General features: G+C 42.1%; 1 protein-coding gene across 2 annotated transcripts in view; it reads right to left on the bottom strand.

Annotated features, from left to right (window-relative positions):
* Positions 1-5,828: 5,828 nt before the first annotated feature.
* The window catches only part of LOC119377573 (Wilms tumor protein 1-interacting protein homolog), a 107,572-nt gene continuing 88,560 nt past the window's right edge, over positions 5,829-24,840 (bottom strand). Inside the window, exons 6-10 of one of the 2 annotated variants that reach the window (XM_037646977.2) lie at positions 24,605-24,656; positions 24,469-24,537; positions 21,887-22,021; positions 14,941-15,008; positions 5,829-10,725 (exon numbers count right to left, since the gene is read on the bottom strand). In XM_037646977.2, coding sequence (XP_037502905.1) covers positions 14,964-15,008; positions 21,887-22,021; positions 24,469-24,537; positions 24,605-24,656 — 301 coding nt within the window. In that variant the 3' untranslated portion in view covers positions 5,829-10,725; positions 14,941-14,963. Of the gene's footprint in view, positions 10,730-14,940; positions 15,009-21,886; positions 22,022-24,468; positions 24,538-24,604; positions 24,657-24,840 lie in introns of both variants that reach the window. The other variant, XM_037646982.2, reaches the window with a different exon arrangement.

The following is a 24,840-nucleotide window of genomic DNA, read 5'->3' as shown; positions in this document are numbered from 1 at the left end:
CTGGTGCTCCTTTTCTTGCAATCGACTTGATTTACTTTGTGGAAATGCAACAACGTAAGTGTAGAAAAATATAAACTTGTGGTCCACATGCTGTATATGCATTTTCCACAGCCTTTTCTTTAAGTTTGCCAATATGGCGTCACTATTGCTCTTTCCCCTCTGAATGCTGAACAAGAGGATTAATGCCGTTTCCAAGAGAAGTAACAATGTTAATTTATTAAATTCCTGCATCACCAAAGCAAAGAAGACTTGTAGGGGCTAGTTATAAGGGATACAATTGTGGAAGGCTGCAGGTTCATTTCGCCCACCCTTCTTAACACTGCAAACAGATCGTTCACCAAACATTACGAACACATTCTTGATCAGCTAGTGCTCACTAAAATATTGGTCTAAAAGCCAACTAGTATTTCGTACTGTAAAAATAGTGTAAACACGGGGGCTACAGTTTGCATAGGTCATTTTCAGCGAACCAAAAGCTGAGCATTACGTGACATTGCCTTTCAATTTCTTGACTGCCTGTGAAGTTATTGGAAGAAGCTGATGTTCATTAATGCTGCAACAACGAAAATTTTGGTGAGATTGTATGGTTCCATAATGCTATTAAAGTGCAATAAAAGGCAAGGGAAGGCATGGCAGATTGGATCACTGCCATCTTGTCTGCCTTGTGTTGTCTGTTTTGCCACTTTAGTACTATTATGGTGCACCATACAAACAGCATGTGCATGTCTTGCATGCTTCCATTGTGCTTGCCATGCACTTTAAATGAGCATAGTCCTTCCGAGCAGCTCTTTACCGCAACGGTACCAAGAGATGCCTTGCTGAAGGCCATTTAAGAGGTTGCAGATTTCTTGTATATGGTCCCATGATGCGTGCCTGAGGCTAATGAATGGATCATATTTATTTGTAGGTGTATATACATCAAATTCATATACCTAATCTCACTGAAATTGTAAAGCACACAGCTGTTAAGGAAACATGTCTTTAAATAGTTTGAGAGAACAAATATGGAGTGAAATGAGCTTGGGCTTTTCCTTTGTCCTTATTCTTATGCAAGAAAGAAATTTTGCCCGAAATAGTGTATTTATTGTTGTGAACAACACTATTTTTAATAATCAAGAAGTTAGTTTGCAACAAAGGAGAAAGAAAAAGAGCAGAAAGGGTGGATGAAAATGTAGCTCTTTAGGAAACATCATTGATGACTTGCTTATGCATGATTCACCACATGCATCAATATACTCATTCTCTACATTATTAAATAGGTAACCTCCACCTTGATATATTTCTAGAATATCAATGCCAATTGCATATTGAAGAATGAAGTACAAGAAAGCTGTCTAGTGGCACTTTCTCCACCTTGTTGCAGTGTTCTCCTAACTGCCGTTAAAAACACCCACAGGTCTGGATGATGTATTTCTGACAGGACAATAGAATACTGTTAATTACCAACATTCTGCAATCTACAAGCATTTTCCAACGCTTTACTGCACACACTGCTTTTACTGCTCTTGCCAGACCTGTCTTCTCATAAAGCCTTTCTAAAGACAATCATTACGCTATCACCAAGTGCCACCTTTTTGAGGTCATGTGAGAGTTGATGAACATGAGAGCTGATGAACTTGCCTCAGCTAGTGGGCAGCAGTCACAAACTTTAGTCCCACATGGGTTAGTACCGTGAGGAAGGTAGAAGCGGGGACGGGGGGGGGGGGGGGGAGGTGCAATTTGGACAAAATGTCAGCTAAGGTTGTTACAGTTTGAAAGGTGGCCTTTCCCATATCTCGTATATGGGTCATTTCTGAAGGGGATTTGACCTCGGGATTTCAAAAACATATCGCAGCTGAGCGGTACCACACACCGAATAGCAACTGCCTGCCACCCACAAACCATTGGGTTAACCGAGCGCCTCAACAAAATGATCGCAGATATGCTTTTGATGTATGTTGCACAGATCGCAAGAATTGGGATGAAATCTTCCAACACTGATCTGCAGAATGAATAAAATCTGGACACCTATTCTAAAATATCGAGTTTTTGTATCACGATTATGTTTTTGCACATGGTGAATGCATGGGGTGCCTCACGAAAAAAATGCTTGAGACCGGTCATGGCTGTGTAATTCATGAACATACTTATTAAAAAAAAAATAGACGAACACAGTCATGTGCAAGCCGGGCCGCTATCCACATGCGGCCTGCGGGCCGCGCGTTTGAGACCCCCGACATAGGGGATCATAGCGATGTCTTTCTTATTAGAAGCATTGCAGTTTTCACTTTCAGGGTGACCCACTTTTGAAGAAACTTTCTTGAGCTGCTCTTCTGCTACTGATACCAGTAAGTGGCTAGGATGGCCATCTTCCCTTGGGAAGGAAGCCTGTTACTGAAAACTTTACTAGATGCAGTCATGACTTCTTCAATGTTTTGTCAAAGTACATATTTGTTATGCTTCTATTTACCAGCTTAGAGTGGATGGAACAAAATTCCAGCCCATCATGTAAAGGAACATCGGAACAGATTCTACACGCACAGCTGAGATCTCCACTGAAATGTGTGCTCTAATATGGCTTTAACTTGTCACAGCATGCCTTGCAATGAAAGACTTATGCAAGCCGACATTGTAGTACTACACCATTACAGCTTGCACACATTACAGCTTGCACACATGCGTGCTGAGTGTAATTACTCTCACTTCACAAAAAATCTTGAGTCTGTTGTACAGTGCTCCGCAGCTCATAGATGTTCACAAAAGTTCCCAGGCAGGGTGCAGGCTGAGGATAATTTTGCATAGGGTTATTTTAGCTAAATAAGGCTGGTGCTATGTTGCACAAGGGTTTTGTGCATTTTGGAACTTTTCAGCAAGACTGTTATTTCACTTGAGGAATCTGGACATAATCAAATTTGCTAATTCTGTTGCTGGCTTTAATGCTCGAGCTGTACTTAAAAAAAAAGTGTTGGGTTTTGCATGTTGAATGAATACCACAGTGAGGTAGTCCGGATTAATTTTGACCATCTAGGATTCTTTAACGTGTAGGTATAACCAAATACACCAGCATTTTGCATTTCACCCTTATTGAAATGACGCTGCTGTGGCCGAGAATCGAACCCGCATCCTAGCAGTGAAACACCTTATCCACTAAGCTACCGCAGTAGATGTGTACTAGTGATCAGACAGCAACATTGGATGTGAATAATCATAATCCCTTTTGAAAATAAGTTCCTTGATCGCTTCTGGCCCCATACAAATCTTATTTGTGACAACCTTAATCAGGCTCGACACTGTGCAGGCTTCTAACATTCTGACTGGTTGACTAAGGAGTTCCACAAGGTTGTTTCCTAGGTCCTCTACCCCTTCTATATTCCTATGACAATGGTAATCGTGCACACCTGATTTCATATAAACCAGCAAATCTATGAAAACAAGCTTTATTATACGCCACACTTTTTTTTTCAGTCATACATTGTATATAGATTTAGAGGTGGCAGACAAGCTAGTGTTTAATTTCCAGGCAACATTTCAAACACTCAGGTGAAATATGATGAACACACTAAAGTACTTCCAGCAAAATGCCTTTTCAGAATCTATGTACTAATCCTCGACAATACTTTCCAGTTATTTACGCTCCAGAGTCTGTTTACTTAGATTTATATGCACATTAAAGAACTCTAGGTGGTCAAAAATAATCTGGAGTCGCAGACTACGAACTGCCTGATATCATATGGTAGTTTTGGCAAGTAAAACCACATAAATACTCCCGATTTATAACGTTATCCCTCCAATTGTTTGGTCTAGTAGGCACTACATATGTGGACCCATCTGAATCATTTACATTAATTGCAGCACCTCTTGATATTATCACATTAAGGGAGCTTGGGAATCCAAAACTACCCATCTATTACAATCTTGCGATTCTTTTTTTCTCCTGTGAATAGTCTTTTAAGTTACGGTGCTCATTTACCATCTGTGTGGCAAAGACATTGCAACGTCGCCCAAGTTTCAAAGCATCTCGCAAATGTACAACTAGCTTATCTGAGCACGATGACTTACTACAGTACCTACAACAACATTATTCATAGAAAACAAAGTTATCTTTTCCATCTGGACCACATTGCCTATGACGATTTAATCACCAGGACAGACTGATGGGCTAGTTGGTAGTGCATAATTCAGAACACTAGCGCAAAACAGCTTTTTCCTTCGTGCAGTGTCGTGCGATCATGTGCAATAAACACCGAGTTGTTAGTTAGCGCTGTATCCAGTCTAGATCTGTCACCGTCCATGTGCTTCTTAGCGCTACTGTTCTGAATTATCATTTAATCACCTCATGGCATATAATTTAAAAATGCTCTGTTCCAATTTTTTGAAAATATAGTTTGCGATGACTAACCCTTAAATCTATATATGTAGTACATGACATTGTAGTTGCTGTATTCATCCTGCACCCAGCAAATAATTGGCGCATTTCGCACGTTTCTTTATTGTAAGCCATTACTCACCTAATTCTGCATTTATGGTTATTACTAGGGGTGTGCGAATATTCGAAATTTTGAATATTTTTCGAATAGTGTTTGCTATTCGATTCGATTCGCACTGGAATTTTACTATTCGAACTTCCCAAAAACAAATACAGTCAACGTCCGATTGAAAATGACCCCTTAAAATTTTCAATATGCTTCACCTCATTCCACTCTCGCATTGCGGCAAAGCTGCCTTTCAAGCTCCGTCATGGTCGGATTTTGCCAAAAGACAGTCGTCAGATTGAAAGTGGTCCCTAGATTTTCAATATGCTTCACCTCATTACACCCCGGTATTGCGGCAAAGCTGCCTTTCAAGCCCTGCTACGATCGCAAATGTACTCGCTCAAGAAAACGCTGGTTCCAACATGGAGATGAAAGATGTGGCAGAGGTGCGGGCTCAATTAATACTGTTTTGGACCTAAAATTTGAGCAGGAAGTCCGAAAAATTGGAAGCCGAAGCTTCTTAGCATCCAAAATTTCAGATGTTCTCATATATAGACATCTACGAGGCAGTTTTGGTACTCCGGACTTAAAGGGAGCTCACCCTTGTCCGCCACATCAGTTGGGCTTCCACAGAAGTTGAAAGAGGAGGAGAAACTGAGGAAATGGCATCTCTGCCTTTCACGTGTAAAGTGTTGTCGGCAACACTTTGGTTGCACCAAATCATGTACATAAATGCAATTCGGCGTCTACATTGCCTCATTCTTGATAAGACAACTATGAAACACCACCCCGCCAGTGCTTCATCAACCTAGCGAAAAGAAACACTTTCATGTTGCTATCTCATAAGGATATGCTTAGGAATCCTCTCTAACTTATTTTTTCTGCAATTTCGCTTCGAATTATTCGAAAAATATTCTCGAAATATTAGAAAAATATTCGATTCGCACTCACACTTCAATATCTGTATTCGCTTCGCACCCAAAATTTTGCTATTCGCACAGCTCTAGTTATTACTTCATTTTGGCACTGTGGATACTATTATTTAATATGAATAATTGCCTGCAGACATTTTGCATATGGATCTTATGCATGCAACCAGAGCAAGTTTTTTGTATGCTTTACTTCCATGAGACGAACTACTGTAAATTCATTTGTTTACATTAACTTACAATGAGATCTCTAAAGGCCTAAATTCTATTAATGTGTGTCACTACATCTGTGTGCCTGCTCATGTGAATAGATGTGGCAGGAAGCAGTTCAAGGTGTTTCCTCAGAATCTGAACAAACAAATTGCACAGCAATAGCTCTTTATGAGGACCAAAAAAAAAGTGTTCAATTACTGTGAAACTGTAGATGCAGTGCACATGACAGAAGCCAGACAATTAGCAAAAGTTTATTGTCAATGAACTGTACAAATGAAAAAAAAAAACCTTTATATCACCACTTATTTGCACAAGAAAAAATATGGTCCATTTGTATTCATCTGTACAGGAAAAAGTGCAAAACAACGTGATACTTCTACAAATTGTACAATGTGGAAGTGCTTCCAGCTGTCTGATGAAGCACAATTCCATCTTTATGGTGCTTTTTTTTAGGACAGAGGTGTCCACATTATAGCTAACAAATATGACAAGATAAAACTTCTGTTCCCAAACTAGACAGCTTGAAAACGCAGCACATTTTGTTTTAAGGCTCTGTTTTCCACGCAGGAAAAAACTACGACTCGTAGTCATATATATAAATATAGATGCACAGAAAAAATTGCCAATCTGTCACTGCACTCCTACTATGAAGCTAATTGCCACAGCACTTATACAGTAAGATTCACATGCAAAGATATGAATGCCAACTTTACAGTGACTGCCAAATTTACGGAGAACACAGCCCTCCAACATGTACTTATATTCTCAGTGGCTAGCGCAGAAACTTATGAAGATTGGGACAAACACGAACAAACAAAAGCGCCGTTTAGTGCTTGTGTGCATCCTTTCTTTTTTCATACGTTTCTGCGCTAAACAATGAGAATATATATTTAACGTACTAGGTCAGAAGTTCACCCTAGCTAAGATGTATAGTATATTTTTTTGGCCATCAAAACAATGATCAGCAGAATGAATAACATTTGCAGAAAGGCAAAACCAAGTGTACTAATGGGATATCACTTTGGATACTGTCCACGCCATTATGCTATGTATGCTCTTAAATAAAAGTACCACATTGTGCTGAGAAGTAAAACCCCACATCTGCAATGCTGTGATTGCTCATAAAAGACTACGTATTTCAAAAAGTCTGAAGTTGACATGCTTAGCTTTTAATGTTGGTGCGGCCAATTCACTAGCAGTGTGCAATTGCAAGACCTTCAGGCACTTGCACTGTCAGACAATTCACAGAAAAATTTGAAGTGGCAAACTACACATGTGGCATGGTTAGCATGAAATGTAAACAGCCATATTACTGCAACTCCTACCATACCGTTGATGAGTGCACTAAGTGCATCAACATCAGCCGAAAGGTCACACACACTTAAACACGGGATTCCGGGCACAACAAAGTGATGCAATCCCCACAAGACAACCAAAGCAAGCACTTTTCTAAACACAAACCTCCAGTAACTTCTACATCTATCAAAGATAGCAACAAAAAAAATCATTCCCACAAACTACACATGCTAAACATAAAACAAGCGCACAGATGAAATGTGGCCAAGTTTTTATATGTGTATGCCCAAAATAGAAAAACTTGGTTCCTACACAACATAATAGTGTCTCCAAGTGTAGCAATCTTAGACCACAAGGCAATTCAAGTGAAAATGAGATAGTAAGGTGCATGATGTAGTTTTGCGAATGTGCAATAATCTGCAGGCCCTTATTTTGATCAAGATACATCACATTTAAACTGTTGTAGATCGTGTAAGACAAGAAACTAGTATCTAGTGGAAGCAGATGACAGCCTTCTATAGAATGTAACTTTTTTAAGCGTTACACTGGTTTTTCTACACACTTAAGTTGCATGGAATGCTTAAAAAAGTTGCTGTGTCGAAACACTAAGAATGCTTCATCAAAGGCCAATGGCATTTCTGCACAACTTGTTCATAAATTTTAAGCCATAGAGTATTCTAATGGCACATTATAAATTCAGACATTAGCAGACTGCAGGTTGGCACCAAGAATGCATAAGACAGAGCACAGTTGCTTTTATTGTAACATCCACCTCTACAAATTTCCCTTCTCTTGCATGAGACAGTTTACCAATATAAATCAGAGCACAAGCAACTGCATGCGCATACAAAACGTAATAAAAATATGATGACGGATGACAAGCTGCTCATTGAAATAATTGTTGAAAGTTGTACAATAAAGAGAATAAAAAAAAATGCTGGCAGGATAAGTGAAATGCACGTGGATGTCTGCGAGTACAAAGCCATTGCATGTGCTCCTGCAACACAATTTAACGAAAAATGTAGCTATTATAGGCTTCGCATGCTTGATGAAAGCAGCTAAAAGGACCTTGAAACACGTTTTCAACAAGTTATCAAAGTGATGGTGTTCTGGATGCATGAAACATGCATTCCAAACACCATCATGCCAGAAGATCTGCATGGTCAAAATCCAGAAATGACCACTATTCGCAAACAGATGGGGCATTCTTTGTGGAAGTTGCAAGTCAGGTATATAGCGTCCATACTGTGGCAGTGGTACATTAAAATCATGTGGTGGACAGCATCTCGCTGTGCGATGAAGATACACTAACCACGGAAAAGGCAGCTGTTGCCTTCGCTGCTGTGCACTCCAACTCAATTTTCATCCTTACAGATTCCCAAGGAGTGCATAGAAACGACATGAAAGGCCAAAGAGCACCCCTTGCCAATGAAATCCTCATACAATCCAAAAAGAAGGCAGCATGGAAACAACTGCTATGGGTCCCCCCAGGACACCAAGGGACAGTAGGAGGTGGACAAGCCCAAACATTTCTTCCCCAGCTCTCCCTTTTTCTTAAAGATGCCCCTACTGTTTACGAACAGCCAACATCCCAAACATTGTACACAGAAATACTACAACATCCTAACCTATATCGACACACATTACCAAAACAGCCAGAAGGCTTGATAAGGCAGAGGAAATCTGGATAGGCAGGCTGCATACCATGTCGTACAGAAACCCAGAGGTACTACATTCAATTGGCTTGGCGGCCTTTTTTCTGCTGTGTGCAAATTTTGTGGCTGCGTAAATTTTGAGTGTAAATTTCGCGATCATCATCATCAAGGGCTGACATGTGAACCAAATATTACTGCACTGTGTGTGGCAGGGAATTTACTATATCCTGTCATAAACAGTACAAAATTGCTTGCTTGCTTGCCCCTTAGCAACACCATCAGCAGCAATGGAGAAAATGGGAACAGAAAGGCCCAATTGGTAATGGTGGATTTTTTTTATTGCAAGTGCATTCTCAGTAATACTATCATTGCTAATTTTGAGTTGAATGACGGAAAAGTATAAATGTCTGCACTTTCAAAAGAAAGAAAGGAGAAAATGCCCATGGCCAAGGCAGGCATCAATGGAACTTTTGGATACGGCCTTGCCATCCTTCCTGTGCAGATTCCAGCTTGCTGAGGGACACCAAATGAGAAAGCAGTGCCTTGGTCCAATAGCAACCTCTACATCTACTTATACTTGAAGGATTAGAAGATTCGAAAGGCAGCATACTCCACTAATGAGGTCATTGCATGGTCACTTGGAGAGGTGTTTCAGGGCCCCCTTAGGAAGAATATATATAAAAAAACATAATCATCTATGTCCACTGCAGGACAAAGGCCTCTCTCAATGACCTCCAATTTACCCTGTCTTGCACAGGCTGACGAGCAGTACCATAACGAATGAAAAGCTGCTTTATAAAGTCCCTTAAAACTACAAAGTGTAACTGTATGAACAAACAAATGTTGTGTGTGTAACTTGAGCACAGCTGCCAAAGGAGATTAAAAGCACCCCCTCCCCCCTTTATGAAGCCTGCATACACACATCTAGAAAGATAAAAAATAAGGAGCAGGATGTAAGAATTGATTAAATTTCTCAGTCTACTGTCATCAATTCGACACCATGGAGAAGCAAGTTTTGATCATATTATCTGAACGGTTTAATTCACAAACAACAGCAAAATGAATGAATCCAAATCCTTTTTTTATTACTTGAAGTAGACCGTCATCCGCCCGACTACTTCAATACGGCTTTACAATAACTACACGTCATTGTCAGTGAGCGGCACATATGCGACAACACTATCACTGGCGCTAACAATCTTGTTTATAAACTTTACCTAGGGGCCAGGAAACGTCTTCATCATCACTACAGGTTGTTGTCTTCGCAGTTTTTGCCTAGGGAGCCAGTAGTACAGTCTGCTGAATTCCTCGCGGTTTTAAGTGCACACCGGCACTCCTAATGCATGCAAGCGCTTCTAACAAGCGCTGAACGCAGGTAATGCTTGCTAAAAGTGCTAAGAAAGAAAAGACTCATCTAAGAAAGTTTGATGTCCAAAGTACTGGAAGGTGACCGCAAGATCTCCAAGATAATAATGCACTTTCCAGAAGTGCTACAAAAACGGCTATCTAAATTTTGGCAGTGAAGTGACAGTCACTGCATATGCAATATAAAAGGTAAGTACAGACAACACAATATTCACACTCTAGCAGCTGCATTCAAGTTGCTCTGAACTGCATGTGACTTGATTATCATTCACCCAGCCAGATACTTCAGGTGTGCAGAAAATATTGCCTGTAGGCCAGTGAATTGTGTGTGCTCTAGAGCTCCTTTCTTGGGATAAAAAAAAAAAAGAAAGAAAAAGTACACCGGAGAAGAAGAAGAAGACAGAAAAAATGGGCTGCAGGCGTGACAGTGGCTGCTGTCACTTTGGACCCCCAGCATATTACAGTATACCATTTTATGCACCATGCCCACTGTTCTTTATGTGCAAGTGCTATGTACATGCTCCAGCCATGCCACCTAGCACATGTATGCATCCCTCTGCTGCTGGCAACCAGCACACTGGTCATTTAAACAAGGTGTCCTTGCGAGTCTCTCCAACAAACCTTTCATTCACTGAGATAAAAAAAAGAAGAAGTGCTATGCATATACATTATATATATATATATATATGTATAAAAACGTTTCTCGAAGAGTTGAATGTTGAATTGGCACTGCTTGCTGCAAAAAAAAGGGTGCCCTCCATCTTCAGGCAACTCTTGTGTTTTTTTGTTTTTCTTTGTTCCTCTTAAGGACCAGCCCTGAAATAAATAGTAAGGGTGGAGGTAGACTTTCAGGTTACACCAATAAAGAAGATTAATTAGAACAGTAGAAATTGTGATTTCGTGAGTAAGAGATTGCAATAAATTTTTACAAGCACAAAAAGGTCACAGTTTCACCACAAGGGTGAAGCAATGAATGCAGTAGCAACAAATTATAATGTGATACGAAGTGAGGCTGGCAGCTAACGCTTTTGGATACAATCTCACGCAACTCTACAAAACGATGGTGTAAGAAAATACGGCTGCTCCACGGACAGCACAGTCTCTGCGTGAGCGTTGAGAGCTCAGCACATAGAAGGGTTATACGAGTTGTCTGATGATGGCTGCCGAGATAGCGAGATAGCATGCGCGCCAGCGATGGTGACCGCAACCGCACCCTTAAAATAAAAGTTCACAGTTGCTGCTGGAGCGACCGCTGCCCGTGACATTTCACGAGCTTGCATTACACATATAGAGGCCTACATTACAGTTAAGTACCTTTGTGCACTGCTTGTATTCACAAGTATGCCAGGAGGGGGAATGAAGCAGACTGTAACGACTTTGATTCTCTTAAACTGATTAATGCAAACAGCAGCTGGGCGAGGGTTTTTGATCAATTGAAATTTCTTCTTGAATGTAGTAATTACAAACCTCGAAACAACATACCACAGCAATTGTACAGAGTTTAACAATGAACAATTTGACATAATGACAATATACTAGCAACATACCAAGTGGCAAAGAAACACTAAATGTACCAACAAACAGACAACACTTCTAATGGCTCCTTTGGGCTTAAATTTCGCATTTTGCAGTTTAGTAATACTTTCATACTAGGTTTACATGCATTACTTGCTTTTCTTTGTCTGCGATAAATTTTAAAGGGCCCCTCACCAGGTTTGAGCATTTTGAGCTGATGAGTGCAATGCATACGCTGCACGTTCACGATCATGTCTGCCAAAAATTTCAACGCTATGCATCACGGAAATAGGTCAAATTTCAAGCTGAACGCCGCCTGCCCTTTGTCTCGTGGGCGCGTGCCCCAAGATGGAGGGGATGACGCACAACAAGGAATGGCCCTACGCAGTTATCTGTGCTTTGACGTGGCTCTTCTACATAGACATTGGATCTCTGACGTTGCCCACAGCAGCACGTGACACTGCGAGAATTATTCGAGGCGACATGTGTAATTTGTGTAGTCTGCTGCTTGAATCGATGAATGAAAGTTGAGAGAAATAATAAAACACGCAAGCGGAATGTGTGCATATTTTTTATTATTTTTTTACTTTGAGTCACAGCGAGATGCGAGACTAATATGCTTCTGTTTTGCATGCATTCGTGTTCTCCCCATTCCTGCGTCGTGCAAGCACAAGCTCTAACAACGCTTGAGACGTTTTCGGTGCACTGTCTCTGACAGCAGTTCCAGCAATGCGACGCGGTCTGTCACAGTAAGGATCCATGATCCATGCCAGCCTCTCCAAACGTGCGCGCACCGAGAGATCCATCCCGCAGAAACTGGCAGTAGACCACAGAGAATGCCGACAGAAAACGACAACACCGCTTGCGTGCTCGAAGGCCCGGGCTGGCTCGGGCAAGTCATGTGCACGTGACCTTGCGTGTGCATGACGTGTTCATGCGTATGCGTCATGTGATCCTCTGGCTCCGATGCCGAAGAGGGCAGGAAAGGGATTTGGCCTGCGAAGGCTACACGGGGCGAGTGGCTTCAAGCTCGCGTTCTCGCATGATGGTTTTGCGCAGCTTCAAGATATTGCTTTTCTCAGCTCGTAATGAACTGATTTGAAAAATTCTTGTGGCATAATGCTCTTAACTGAGCACACAACAACTTCCAGTGTCTAACTAAAATTTCTTGACTAAAATTTCTGTGACCTAGTGAGGGGCCCTTTAAGAGCAAGACATCTGTGGGGATGCTACAGATGTCACTCACCACGGATTTATATTCATGTCAATGCTGTAGACGGTGCGCACTCAGACTTATTGTGAAGAACAAGATTCTAGGGTGATCAGAAACCATTCCAATGGTTGCTGATCACCCTGAATATTAATGCAACACCTGGCATACACTGCAGATATAAAAATCATAGCTATAACCAATTTTTCTAAGACGTATTAGGTAACAACATGAAGTAAGAAAGTACTAAGTAATAGCCTACAGTGAACACAGGCAAAACTACGTTTACCATTTACTTTGTAGAAATCTAATCAGCACTCTAAGCTTACCTAGCCAGTAATAACTGCTTTACCACCAAAGCTACTAGACTTATAATAGAAATAATGTTCTGTTTTATGGATTCAAAGATATGTATTGAAAACTGCAACAAGTAGTATACAGTCAAATCTCGTTACAACGAACACCACATTAACGAACATTTCAAATTAACGAACTTTTAAGAAATCCCGTGCCGACTGCTTATAGTTTCAATGTAAAAATATTTCACTACTACGAACTTCAGATTAACGAACATTTCAGAATAACGATCGTTATTTAATTCCCGTGTAATCTTAACAACGCCTCAGTACTACGAACTTATATCCCGAAATGCGAGGATTCTTAGATTTCAGTGTATCGGTCATGGCAGTCGGAGCTGTAAGGTAGCAGACGACGCAGCGCGAAGAGCGGACGCCCTCCCGCTAAAACCTGAGATGGCACGGGAGGAGAAAGACCACTGAGTGGAGATCAGTGAGAAAGACGCGGGCGGAGAACTTTTTTTTTTTCCCCCTTCGTTGCGGAGGCGACAACGCATCAGGTTTTGTAAAGGCCCAACCGCATGCATAGCACGCGACTTTCGAGCGAAGGCGACTGCGACAAACGGGCTCCGTCGCGCTGCTCGATTGAAAACTATTGCGCTCACGCAGGCAAATTACGAAAAAGAATTAGAGAGTAGATGAATGACAACATGCCAAATTTATTATTGTCTTGTTTGAGATAAAGATGCCATAAAAGCGTTTCGGGACTTCCTTTTTTCGCAATCTTATGTTTAACCGCGGCAGTAGTATCTGCTGTGATCCCATGGGGCGCCCGGAAGCGTACGCTGCCTACGCTACGTCGCACTTTGCAAACTGCGTTATGTTGGGGTTAGTCCACGAGGCGCAATTCGACAACGTTTCCTCTTGCAGTCATAGAACGTTTAAGAAAAGCCGCAGCGCCTCACGTCGTTGCTTCGCAGGGAGAAGGGCTACCTCACACGACGACGATGTTGACATTGCAGCAAGCTACCACCACTGCAGCAAGCTACCACCGAAACATCAAAACGAACCGTCGATCATAAATAACGACAAAATACGGCCGCTGCCTCGCTCTCCGCGTGAGATGGGGCTGTAAATAAGGTAGTTTATAACTTGCATTCCTTGAAGTACGCGCCGATTGGAAGCATCACGAGCAAATTGCAACCGAAGCAAGGGTCAGAGATGCTGCCATGTTGTTGGATATCGTTATGCTCACTTCCGGGCGACAAGCGGTGTTTTCTGGCTTTCCAGAAACCTGGGATGCTATCGCGGAACGATTCTATTTCAGATTCCAATGCCTTTCGTGCTTTTCGCGCTTGGCCAGTGGTCAGAACGACGGTCCGTCCGCGTTATCAGCGCGATCAGCCAGCCGTGTGGAATCGCAAATAGCATCGTTTCGCGATTGCACCCCTGCGACAAGCGACGGCGATGGATGGCCCTCCGCGACAGCAAATCCTGTCGGCCGTCGCTCAAAACTCGCGTGCATGCAGTTGGGCCTTAAAGGATTGCAGCGATGACATGGACGACGATGTCACGGTAGCACCCGAAGATCGCGACGAGTCCGTGTCGGCCACAGATGCGTTGGACTACTTGAGGAAACTCCGCATATTCATAGAAAAAAGCGGAACAGCGACCGAAGCGGCGGATAAAAATGCGGACGGTCTAGAATCGTTCGTGACGCAGAGTTTGTGCTGCACCCGTCAAAAAAACGATCACGGACTATTTCAAATAAACGTGCCTTGTCTGACGTTCACGTGTGCATTGTTGTGAGAAACGAGTTCAAGGACGTACCGTTGCAAAGGTAGGACGTTTGCGTTACTGAAATTCTATTGTTATGGTAAATCTTTGGGCTTTCACTATAACGACCTTTCAGAATAACGAACATTTTTCCGCGGTCCCCTGAAGTTCGTTATACCGAGATTTCACTGTAGTATGTGCATAAAGAATAAAAGAGCTACTATGACTGCTTACCTGAGAGAGAAATATACCAAGGCCTAATGTAGCTGTGCTCCATTCCATACAATCTGTGCTTGTGCCCCCTAAAAGAAAATAATAGAAACAAACGAGAAAGCGTCATTCAAGTTTAACAATCATTCTTATCATACTTCTGCTTACAACTCAAACTTCAGAACATAAGTGCATATTCTCAAGGGCTCCAATAAAACGCATAGAGTTCATTCACCATAAAAAAAAAAAAGCTTCACAAACTGGCATCGCTGGTTAAAGAAGCATTATCAATTGAAATGAGCAATACATTTTATATACAGTTAAACCTCAATATAACCAAGTTGATAAAATCTCAATTTGCTTTGTTATACTGAAACTTCGCTAAATTGAAATTCGGCCTTTTCAAGCAAAGTATAGTTGCAAAAGGCTTCTTTTTTGCATGGAAAGTGCCGGGAGAATGATTGAACAATACAGCAGTACAAAAAACTAATTTTTTATCATGAAAAATATTTTCTCGCGGCTTGATGCTGCATTGGCAAAGACCTCTTCACAGTGGCCAAATGTCATGTGTGAACCCGAAAGAAACGCAAGCCAAACGCACTGTGGCAAAATGGAATAAGTGGAGCTATGCCTGTTCTGCCGCTGCGACTTTTAATCAAACATTGGGTGTTGCCTGGAGTTGTGTGATGCCAACGCTATCGTGTTCACTGAAACAAACCACTTGCTTTCCACTCGCTTCAATGAACGTGCAACGTCGATAACCGTCACACGCCACAAAAACAAAAGAGCTGCTGTCTAAAATCACATAAAAGCAAGGTGACAACCAGAATCACTCAACCATATGACCAGTAACCACAGAAGAACTTCCAATTTATAGTCTCAGCCTTCCTCTGTGGCAGCACTGACATTTCTTCATATTGAAATTACAGATAAACACGCTTCGTTACTTTAAGGTCCAAAATACATGGTGTTCTATGGATATGAAGTTCTGAAAGGTGAAATACTTCAGTATATTAATATTAATGTGAACTAACAGACAGTAATGCCAAGGAAAATATAGGAGATGTTATTTGTAATAATTGGGATATAAATCTGAAGAAAGTAAAGCGGACGAAAAGATAAGTTGCCACCGGCAGGGACCGAACCTGCGACTTTCGAATAACGCGTCCGAGAGCATCAGACGCATTATTCGAAGGTCGCAGGTTCGGTCCCTGCCGGTGGTAAGTTATCTTTTCGTCCACTTTACTTTCTTCACATTTATATCCCAATTATTACAAATGACATCCCCTATACTTTCCTTGGCATTACTGTCTGTTAGTTCTCATTAATATTATGTCTAACAAAGAAAAACGAGCCCTTAAAAGTAATCTTCTTTCCTTCAGTATATTAAGAATTTCATTATACAGCTGAGACTCAATTTAATGAAGTGATGACCACGCTAGAATTATTTGAGTCTGGAAGTTCGAAACATCGAGAAAGGGATTTTTCGGTTCTTCAATATCTAAAATTATAACGTAGGGACACCTAAAAAACTACCACGGCATTGTTTTTGCCGAGAACCCACGCCTGAGCATATGAAAAAACCGTGAGGCCAGCCCAAGGGCAGTGCGAACATGGGGCCTCTCATGTTGCCTGGACATGGGGGGCTCCATGTTGAGGCGATGGAGGCCAGGCAGACGGACTAGTGAAGCTATGACAGGCTACCGAAATGCAGAGGCACGGTGAATGAATGCAGTGGTTGTTCGAGCAGGTTGAGCGAGAAAGTTGTGAGGAGATGATCAGTGCTATCTGTTGCACAAACTGAGGCATTACAAAAGCGACCACCGCTGCCCTTGGTGCCATTTGGTCAGAAGAGCGCTACCGTCTATCGGGTCTGTTGTTCCGTGCATGGGTGCGATGTGCAGCCTTGTCAAAATAAAGCTAGGGCGCTTAGACGCTGTGATGCAACAGCATTAGGGCAGATGCTTGAAGAAAAACCCATCTGTGCCAAAATTAGAAGGAAAACACCGCTTTTTTTTACACAGCTACTTCAGGAAAAATTTCATTATTTCAGGTTTGGTGGCCAAGTTCGTTAATTGGGGTTGATGACAACATTCAACCCTATGGACATCTGCCGGGGAACGTAAAATTTCTTCATGAGATCAGGAACTTCACAAAATCGGGGTTTTGTTAGATTGAGTTGTAACTGTATTGAAGCTCGTTATATCGAGGTTTATCTGTATATAAAATATATTTGCATTATTCAAAAGTATTAAGCATAGCAAAGGGCATGTACTGCATGCATAGTACTTCCCAGTTCAAAAATAACAGTCAAGAATTTTTCCATATCACTAGCAAGAGGAGAACAAAATTGACAGCAATATCAAGGCCAAAGCAATACACGAACAATGGGCCTCTGGCTGTTTACATCTGAATGTCACAAACGTAAACCACCGAGCTGACGTAAACGGTGCTCTGTGGTCTTGAGAATGAGTGGGTACATGAGTAGCCAACATGTGAGGTCCAAACGCCGTCAATGGAAGTGATGCTACAACAACAGCTCGTATTCAACTTGAAGAGCAGCCAAACAGCTCACAATACGCCGTTTCTCTGCATTCCCTCTGTTCAAAGTGTTATGATGAGGAGAAGAACATGCCTGGCTGCAGGAAAAGTCTCTGCTGCCAAGAGATTTGCAAGGGCCACTTCTGTGGGTGTCATCACCTCCAAAAGATGTCAATTGAGATAAAGTGATGCCAAAGGGACTCAACCCTCACATTATATGCATTCTGCACTGATATAGACTGTTAAGCTAAAGAGAAAAACCAGGTGTGGGCACAAATACTCCATGTGTGGTCACTTGGTTTTGAGAACAGGCGACAATGTTGGCATCACAGTTGCGGTTCTTGCACCGTTCTGTATCCGCAGGAGTGGACAAACATAGGTGCCAACGGTGACCGGTACAAACCAATAACAGCTGTGACTGAGCCGGGCGCAAGATTATTGTCAAGTCCTGGACCAATGAACAATTTTTGGGGGAAGAGAACTGTTGAATGATTGGACATTTACAAACATCTGACTAATTTTTCACAACATGCAGAAGTTTTCCAGTTGAGTGGATGGTAGCAGAACTGCTGCGTTGCTAAAAGGCAATATTATGAAAACAAGTCTTGTATTGTAAGTGGCGTTATGTACAAGACAACCTAATACGAGTCTCATCATGCATTAACATCTCTGTGCACAGATGTACGTGATAAAAAAGTTGTTTATGTTTTTACAGTTGACCAAAAACATTCAGACTAGAAAGGTCTGTATCCATCACCATCTCTACAGCTGTACCTTAAACTCTAGCACCCATCATTTTTTTTTTATTTACAATGACATTAACGGTAAAAGTGCCTAAATAATGACAACATGCCACCATTGTGTGCTGAAGTAGTCACAAGTTCTATCACCGATACTCTCTGACAGGTGCAATTAAAGCGCTTTCTCTCTCTCTCTCTCTCTGTTTTTCCATATCAAACTTGCATACTTGGGTATTGTTTTTAGTTTAACTCCTAAACCACCTCCTTATCTATTGTAACCAATGAAAATGATGCCGAGTTGTTTATATGATTAAATTAAATTTTGAAGATAATACAGGGGCTATAAGATCTGCCAAGCAAAAGGCTCTGGATAATTTTGTGACCACAGTTCAGTTCTTTAAGCCTTAGCACACAATAGTGGAAATTTCAGCCAACAGGTTATTCATGACCACAAAAAAAATGCGAGGCCTTCACTGGTAATGTCAAAAAATGCAGAGGCCTTCACTGGTAATGTAACTTGGAATGCCTAAGCACAATGCTGAATTCTGATAGTGCACTATAAAGTAGGTGAAGCATCATGCAAATTGTTGCAGCACATATGCAGGCACGGCATCGAGCTAGATGGAAGGTGGGGCGGAAGGAAATGCAGTGCGAGATAATTAACCAGACAAATGTTTATTCCTTCGTACCGTCCTTTGTAGGATGACAAAAGCTGCCATTAAGCCACAACAGGAGCACTGGAGGTGGCTATGCTGGTTGTCCTGGTTACAAGGTGTTCACGGAGCATGTGCATAGTTTAAAAGTGGATCTGGCTTGCTTTGATTCAAGCAGGTCCACGATTTCACTCGCTTGTTTCTTCAAAACTAATTTTTTTAGTGAGCTTTTCAACTGGTAATTGACCAATTCTGAATGGAAGTTCTTTTAAACTGAAAGAAATTTAGATATGCTTCACATTACCGTCAAATTTAAACCACTTTTGGTTTCTGTAACTTGCTTGTTTTGAGGAGGAACTTCTCATATTCATGTCTATGAAACGGCACTGTTCTGGCCAATGCCATGAAACGAGGCATTAAATATAAAGGGAGTTAGTACATCCCACGGAGAAAAAATGAGCAAGTTGTGTGTTTCAAAGTACGGATGGGTTGTACATCAATGGTCTTGTTTGCACTCCATAATGACTGATTTGCTCTTGTAAGCTTCACTGCAACATAGCAGTGTAATGCACAGAAGCATGTTAATAATGAGGAGATGCCATCTGTGGCAGAAGGGACATTCCTTCCCCACTTGCTCCCATAGTGGAACTGGGCACCCAAGAGATGTCATGAGTCGACAAAGTTGCGAGTTGGGCAAGTTGGAACAAATCATTCATTATGGTACTCAGTGCAAACACGAGACACGGGACGAGAATGCTGCATCCTTATTCTCTCGTCCAGTGTTTCGTGTGTGTGCACAGTACCATATAAGAGATGTCATGACCCCTGTCTCATTCTTGTTTCCTCTACCTTCTTGCTGCTTGGTGCTTTTATAATGCGCATTCATGAAAATCTGTCAGCCTTTTGCGTTGATGCTTACACTTTCTAAGCTGCTGAAGCAGCACCAGTGGCACCTTGCTGTCGTGGAGAGTCTCTCTTCTTACAAGACGAAAGCAATGGCTTTTGTTTAAATTTTGAGATGTTTCCGGAGCATACACCGGCATAGTACTCTTCGGACAGTCTTATTCGATATGTTTGTCTGTTTAAATGCCCAAACCTGGTAACAGAGCTCTCTAGGGACTGCCAGATGACATTTTAAGAGGAAGTTTCAGCTGGGGGCTTCCATCTAAATACATGGCAATGGAGAAATCATTATTCTCAGCAAATTTTGCACTGAACTTGATGAGGTTTGTTGCATGTAAAAGATAAAGTTACTATAGTTACTGTAGGGGGTGTATTTTTTATTCAGGATGTCAAGTTTAAGGAGTGTCGAAAATCGTACAATTGAAAAAATGAAAAAGAAAAAAACTCATCGATGGAGTTATAAAAAGAAAAAGAGCACATATAAAAGCTGAGCAATGGGCACAAGGCTGCTTGTGCACAGTAGATATTGACACATGGTTCAAAACTAGTGAAAAATAAAGGTTACTTGGCAGCAGGTAAGGCATACATATTTATGAGACATCACTGTGGATTTACTGGGCTTAAAGGGGCACTGACATAAAACTTCAAGCTCGAGATGTGCCCTTCATTCGATTGCTCGGTATGCATAAGTATTTTTGACCATATTTTAATGACGTCCATCACCTGGAAGTTATTTTATTTTGAGGGCAAACAGCGTACGAAAGCTCCACGGGGCATTCAGCATCCTGTGACATCGGCATTACTGTGATGTGTTCGGTGTGGCACATACCATCTTGAGTGACGGTGCGCTAGTAACAATGACGGCTGCAATCTGAGTGTTCTTAGCGTGGCGCCGACGCCGACGCCTGGAAACCCTGTCATGCCATGTGGCTGTCGTCACTCCTCATGCCTGATCCTCATGCCGCTTCGAGTGATTTGTCGTCTGCTGATACCGGATTACCGTAGCCGTAAACGTGAAGGGCCAGATAGGTGGCGCCATCTAGCGGTGCAAAGAAGAACCTGACAAGCATAGAATTGTTATTGTACAAACCTAGCGTATTCTACATCTGTGTGTACATTCGCGGCAGCAATGTAATTCTGAATGTGTTGCTTTGTTAAACCCTTTTTGTCACGGACAATCAGCAAAAACAAAGAAACGTACGTATCTATCATTGTGGTTGTGCAAAGCGTCACCAGATGTGCATATCATCATCTGATAACTCGATATTCCGCAAACTCCTAATGCTAAAATTATCTATTACAGCTACTAATTGCGATCTACCAGCGAGTGTAGCCCAAGTGTGCGTCCCCGGGCGCCTTCTCGTCGCTGCTTGGAACGGCATCAGTTTCTGAATTGCTGCCTTGCGAAGGGTCAAAGCGAATATGATTTGCGAAGAATCGCATCGATTCCCAATTCAGGAACATTGTCTTCATAACTTGTCGATGCTGCTGATGGCGATGCTGGTGACAACGACATGACCGCACGTGTGCGCCTAGCAGGCTAAATGTCAGCTGAACCTCACGTCACTTCCTTCTGTGGCCATGGTCAATTGGGCATGGTCTGGAGGTGACCGCGAGGCAGGGCTGCCAGCGCTACAAATTGGCGGGCTTGCCACCCATTTTGAATCATGCTAGGTACTGATCACAATAATCAATATAACAGATAATTTTTCGTACCTTCGCTGCATTTTTTTTAATCACGAATCATAACTAGAGGGTCGATAACTACTGGTTGATGCAAAAATGTTGACATGCGTAAATTTGATGTCAGTGCTCCTTCAAGGCATTTCGCTACTGTGCATTCACTCACGCAATCCTTTCAAGACTTTCTGCATCAAACTAAACATGCTATTTCTTATTTAAGAAATAAAGTTTCATTTCCATCAGACTGAGATATGACAGTTTCTCTGGTGCCACAATCTTGGGACATGTGTCAGATGATACTGAAATGTCAAAAAGTTGTGATGGCAGAACTGGCATTAAGTGACCTTAAACCTTTGACCTGCTGGTGGTGGTTTTAAGAGGCACAAGGTTTGTATTTTGCACGTCTTACAGGTTAATGACTTCATCTGGGACTCCACGTTAGCTATTCACCTGAGGTGGTGGCTCCCCTCGAGCAGCAGAGCCCTGTGCCTGCAGCCTCCGCACATGACAACCCTGGCACAGCAAGTGGCCGTCCAGTGGGTAGCAACGCTTATCCCGCTCATCTGTCAGCTGCAGGCTGCACTCCTGAAATGCCAGTAAACAACACTACACTTAGAATGCAACTAGGGAATATTTGAGCAGTAAATAAGCACTACAGTGTGATCTTGCACGTCAAATTATGTAGACTTCAAAATCTACAAAGGACCAAACAAAGGTGCGAAATAAAGTAGTTCACTATGCAGATTCCATGCACTATGGAAATCAATTTTATGCTAGGTATTTCACTGAGCGCCAGCTATCCTGCAGTGTTTGGGATTCCGAAAGGTATTACTAGATAGACCAAAAACTTGGAGGATGCTAGAGCTTTGCCTCAAAGAGTAGAACCCGATGGTGTGAACAAGCGCCGTCCGCATAGACTTGTCATTCGCTTGCCAGGCTTCACTGCTCAGTAGACACCTTTACCATGCCGCAAGGAAAGGAACGCCTGTCCACATAACATTCTTTTTGCATGCAAGATGCAAGTACAGTTGCAAAGTGCCAACTATGCCGTAATTCATCCCTTTGCAAATTAGCAAAGTACCCACTGCACGTCCGTAAGGCAATATGTGCACCTATGCAGCTGCACACTTTGTTGGTGCTATTGCTGCTCCTGATGATTAATTATGCCTGAGCAATTTGTAATGGGTGGGCCTTTAAACCACCCACTCGTTGCACAATTCACATGGCATGGCACCATGGTGCAATTCTATGCTTCTGCCACGCAATAATGCATGTGTAAACACAACTCTTTGCACTTCGTGATGCCTGTATAGGGCTTTTTTCCGAAACAGTTTCCACTAGCACGGCTCTGTGGTAGAACACCTCATTGCCACGCAGAAGGCTTGGGTTCGATTCAAGCCAGCCCATGATTTTTATTATTTGCATCCATAACGATTTTTCGTTCATGGACAACAGTGCCGACGCCGACACCGAAATACCTACGACACAGGCTCTTTAACACAGTTGTTTGTATAACGCCAGCATGTGGGCCACAAAAGCAGCAAGAAGACAATAGTGGTGTTAGTATGATGGCACAATGAATGATTGTTTATACTCCTGCAAAGAAATGTTCCGTGTGTTGGCGTAGCCAGAAAGGGTGTATGTGTCTGCGCACGCACATATATACGTGCACACATACAAACAGCCACAAACATACATAAATGGGAAATCGGAACCCTCCCACCTCTCACCCGCAATAATAATAAGGAAAAACATTCTGGCTAAGCCCTTGACAATATTTTCTTTCAATGACTTGGACTGATTCCGAAGGCAGTGCTGTCTTATGGCAACTTCAAAAGCTTTTAGACCAGGGGGACATCTACTGGAAGGGTGTTCACACAGGGAGACACATGACAAAACAGTATATCTATTTTGGAGTGGGAAGTATCCAACCTTCTTTCTGACCGCAAAGATAATAATAATAATCGTTGGGGTTTTATGCCCCAAAACCACGATATGATTATGAGGGACGTCGTAGTGGAGGGCTCCGGAAATTTCAACCACCTGGGGCTCTTTAAAGTGCACCTAAACTAAGTACATGGGCCTCCAGTATCCCGCCTCCATTGAAATGCGGCCACCGCGGCCGGGATTCGATTCCGTGACCTTCGGGTCAGCAGCTAAGCACCATAACCACCAGACCACCACGGTGGGGCCTGAAACACCACACGCAGCTCTTCAACAGCAGCAAGCTTCGCAAAGAACAATGATGTCTTATTAATAACTTTAGTGCCAATCACACAAATATCATAGCTTCAGCACCACTTGTACGATTTTTAAACAGAGTTCTTTCCTATAGCTAGCTCTGAAAAAAATAATACCTATTAGCCTGTATGAAATGTAAGAACACAAAACCAGGCAGGGTCATTCATGCAAAAGCTCATTACGTCAATCAGAACATTTGATAACTCGATTTAAGTTCACTGCTATAGAGAGGGGCAATGAGAACGCATGATGCCACCAACGCATAAAAATTTGTCACTTTAATAAGCGGTCTGATGACCTAGTAGTTACATAGAGAAGGCTCAACTCCTACAGCATGCAATAAGTGCCATCATAGGCATGTGCACAGGGGGGAGATATGGCCATCCAGGATTTTGATAATGGCGACCAAGCACCTCTGATGTTGCATTCCAAGAACTGTGTACTTCCCACCTTTAACCCCAGAAATTCGGCGACCAAAGGCAGACCATTGTGAGCAGCACGTCATCGCTTCATTTTCATTTGTGTAACAGGGGGTGGACTGCGGTGAACCTTGGCCCCCTAACGAAGAACCTTGTGCACACCTACGAGTGCCACCATTGCATTCAAATTTGCATTTGAGAAAGTTCGGAGGCACCACTAGAAGTGAGAGGCCTGAAGAGTATGCTTTATTAGCAGAAAAATAATACTGAAGCTTGCCCTTTCTCCTCATGCAAACTATAGCACAAGCATTTTTAAATGTTACATGAACATAAACGGAGATGGAGTAAAATGTCCATAAAAATTTACATTACCTCACAAACATAGCAGTCCACATGAAAATCCTTGTCCATCGAAACAACCCGAACAGTTTCATCTGTTCCCTGTAGAAATGAATAATATCACGAGTGAAAATAGTGCTTTAAGGCAAATAGCAAATGAACAGCTCACCTCCACAGGTGTAATTGCCTTCCCACAAGCCGCACACTTCGGTGCAAACATTCTGGAAAAATGAAAAGAAGTTAAACCATAGAAATAGGTACTGCAGGAGTGAATACATACGTACATGTCACCTAAGTGACAATCATCACAAGTTTGCAACAGCTCGTTTTTAAGACGTCTTTTCTTGAAACCTGAGCAACATGCTTAAAGGGCCAGTAAACAACCCTGCGGTCCAAAATTTGTGA

This window comes from Rhipicephalus sanguineus, chromosome 1 (genome assembly GCF_013339695.2).
Source record: "Rhipicephalus sanguineus isolate Rsan-2018 chromosome 1, BIME_Rsan_1.4, whole genome shotgun sequence".
Classification (NCBI taxonomy): Eukaryota; Metazoa; Arthropoda; class Arachnida; order Ixodida; family Ixodidae; genus Rhipicephalus; species Rhipicephalus sanguineus.
Note: the sequence above shows the minus strand (reverse complement) of the source record. Positions and strands in the feature narration are given on the sequence as shown.